We start from the raw sequence: 2,483 nt of genomic DNA on the forward strand, positions 1-2,483 counted from the left end.
AACTCGTCTATATATATAAAGTTGTTCAGCCGAATTAGTTCGTACTCGCATAACTAGAGAATTCCGCAGCCTAGAGGAAAACTAAACTCTCTCTCTCTCTCTCTCTCTCTCTCTCTCTCTCTCTCTTTCTCTCTCTCAGCAAGCTATAATATGCAGTTTTCTTCAGTCCGTACTGCACCCCTGAAATACTACTCGCACACGCGCAATATCTCCCGAGAAGAAACATATATTGCGAAAATTATGCATTTAAAATGAAGAGGAGGTATTCTAGCATAGCTTTGTATGACAACATTCAATCAGTAGACTTCTCTTAAGAAATAGGGAGAAGACCTTGCATGTAATGTGCCCGCTGCATATACAAGTCAGTATACACAATATGGCTACGTTTCTTCAGTCCGTGCTACACACCTGAAACGGTGTTAGCGCATGCGCAACATCTTACCAGATGAGTTAGTTTGGATTTGTGAAGTAGATAAATGTGAAAAATATTTTATCTAATGGTCTCACATAAAAGAGGGTACTGCGCCCTACCGTGTAGGGTACCCACGGCACATTAATTTTATGTATTTCTCTCTCTTTCTAAACACTCACCTCGCCTCAGTTTGTTACGCGCGTCTACAGCGCGGATAAACAACTGACAGGTCGCTCATAGTCCTGCGCAGTTTTTCATCAATAAAACTAATTCCGCGTGACGTCATGTCGTGAAAGCAGACTCGCGCGGCAGCATCCTTGTGTTTATTGTCATTTCTAACGAATTATTCCTGCAATTACGTGTGTTGTTCATCTCTCCGTCTCGCCGCAAAGACGAAAGACGGAAAAAAGTTTTCAAATGTGATAATTAAGTACAACAATAGAACAGGCTTGTGATATCGACAGCTCGGCGGAAGTTTGAGTATCTCCGCGCTCACAATCAAGCTATAATAGGAACCACCGTTCACACGAGTCGACACCGCACAACAAGAGGAAGCGAGTGCGCCAGCGCAATTTTTCGTGCGGCCCGCAGGCTTTACGCGAAACGAGCGTCAACTTACAGTCGGTATATTCCGGTGCTAAACTAATCAGCGAATATGCCTGCCAGACCTTGCGCCTATATATAATACGGTAGTCTCCGTCACTGAGCGTTCGTGCGAGCATCCCCGCTGACGGTCGCCCACGACGTTACACTACCGGTAACAACAACGCATCATGAACACACCGGCTATGAGAGTCGCCTTGGTTACGTTGAGCGTCTGCGTGCTGGCGGGAGAGCTGACGGCGGTGCACGCACGCACGGGCCGCTTCTGCGGCCGACACCTGACCAACATGCTGCAGCTCGTCTGCCGCGGCCGCGGCTACAACACAGTGCGAACCACGAGATCAGGTATGGTGATTACAATCCGTATTTTACCCATAGCTTTAGAAAACCGCACGCATTACGAGGTCAGGTGGGGTGATTACAATTCGTGTTATACGAATATCTTTCGTACATCGTGCGCATTGCGAGATCAGGTATGTTCATTACAATCCGGATTTTACCAATAGCTTTAGAAAATCGAACGCATTACGCGATCAGGTGGGGTGATTACAATTCGTGTTATACGAATATCTTTCGTACATCCTGCGCGTTGCAAGATCAGGTATGGTCATTACAATCCGTATTTTACCAATAGCTTTAGAAAACCGAAGGCATTACGAGATCAGGGGGTGGGGTGATTACAATTCGCGTTATACGAATATCTTTAGCACATCGGGGACATTGTGAGGTCAGGTATAGTAATTGCAATGCGAATTTTACAAATAGTTTTAAAATTTGTGCGTCGCACAGGATCACGCATGGTTATTGCAATCCGTATTGTACGTATAGCTTTAGAACATGAGAGTAGCAGGAAACTGGATAGAGTTATTACAAACCGTATTGTACGTATAGCTTTAGAACATGAGAGTAGCAGAAAGCTGGATAGAGTTATTACAAACCGTATTATACGTATAGCTTTAGAACATGAGCGCAATTTTGGTGCGCGGTAATTACAGGCCATATTTTCTGACGAGGTATTTTGGTTTTGGGTTTCACGTGGCCGCCGTGCTTTTCATGAATATTCGCCCACCGCGGGGCACGTGAGGATCGTGTATCTGTTGACATTTTGCTTGCTGCGCCCGCGTCGAGGTGCATAAATGTCGCATAGCGCGAGCTAAGAGACGCATGTGCAACGTCGGCAGCCTACTCAGGTTATCGGCTGATGGTAATTGAGTTGAGGACTTGGAGGCAATTCACAGAGCCTTTGTTTGTTGCCGCATAACCTAATATGTTCCACATCAGAGACAATGACGCTAGTCGTCCATATATGCGCTTTCGTTAGTCCTCGACGAGTATATCGTTATATGTGAAATAAGAGTGAGAGAGAGGGAGAGAGAGAGAGAGAGAGAGAGAGAGAGAGAGAGAGAGAGAGAGAGAGAGAGAGAGAGAGAGAGAGAGAGAGAGAGAGAGAGAGAGAGAGAGAGAGAGA

The 2,483-nt window shown here is 45.7% G+C and overlaps 1 protein-coding gene across 1 annotated transcript in view; it reads left to right on the forward strand.

The window, feature by feature from the left end:
* The first annotated feature begins 1,204 nt into the window (after positions 1 to 1,204).
* LOC106810466 overlaps positions 1,205 to 2,483 on the forward strand; it is a 4,076-nt gene continuing 2,797 nt past the window's right edge. Inside the window, exon 1 of the mRNA XM_014813843.1 lies at positions 1,205 to 1,360. Within this exon, the coding sequence (XP_014669329.1) occupies positions 1,303 to 1,360 (58 nt within the window). The 5' untranslated portion in view covers positions 1,205 to 1,302. The remainder of the gene's footprint in view (positions 1,361 to 2,483) is intronic.

The sequence above is a fragment of the Priapulus caudatus genome, unplaced genomic scaffold (genome assembly GCF_000485595.1).
Source record: "Priapulus caudatus unplaced genomic scaffold, Priapulus_caudatus-5.0.1 Scaffold443, whole genome shotgun sequence".
Classification (NCBI taxonomy): domain Eukaryota; kingdom Metazoa; phylum Priapulida; class Priapulimorpha; order Priapulimorphida; family Priapulidae; genus Priapulus; species Priapulus caudatus.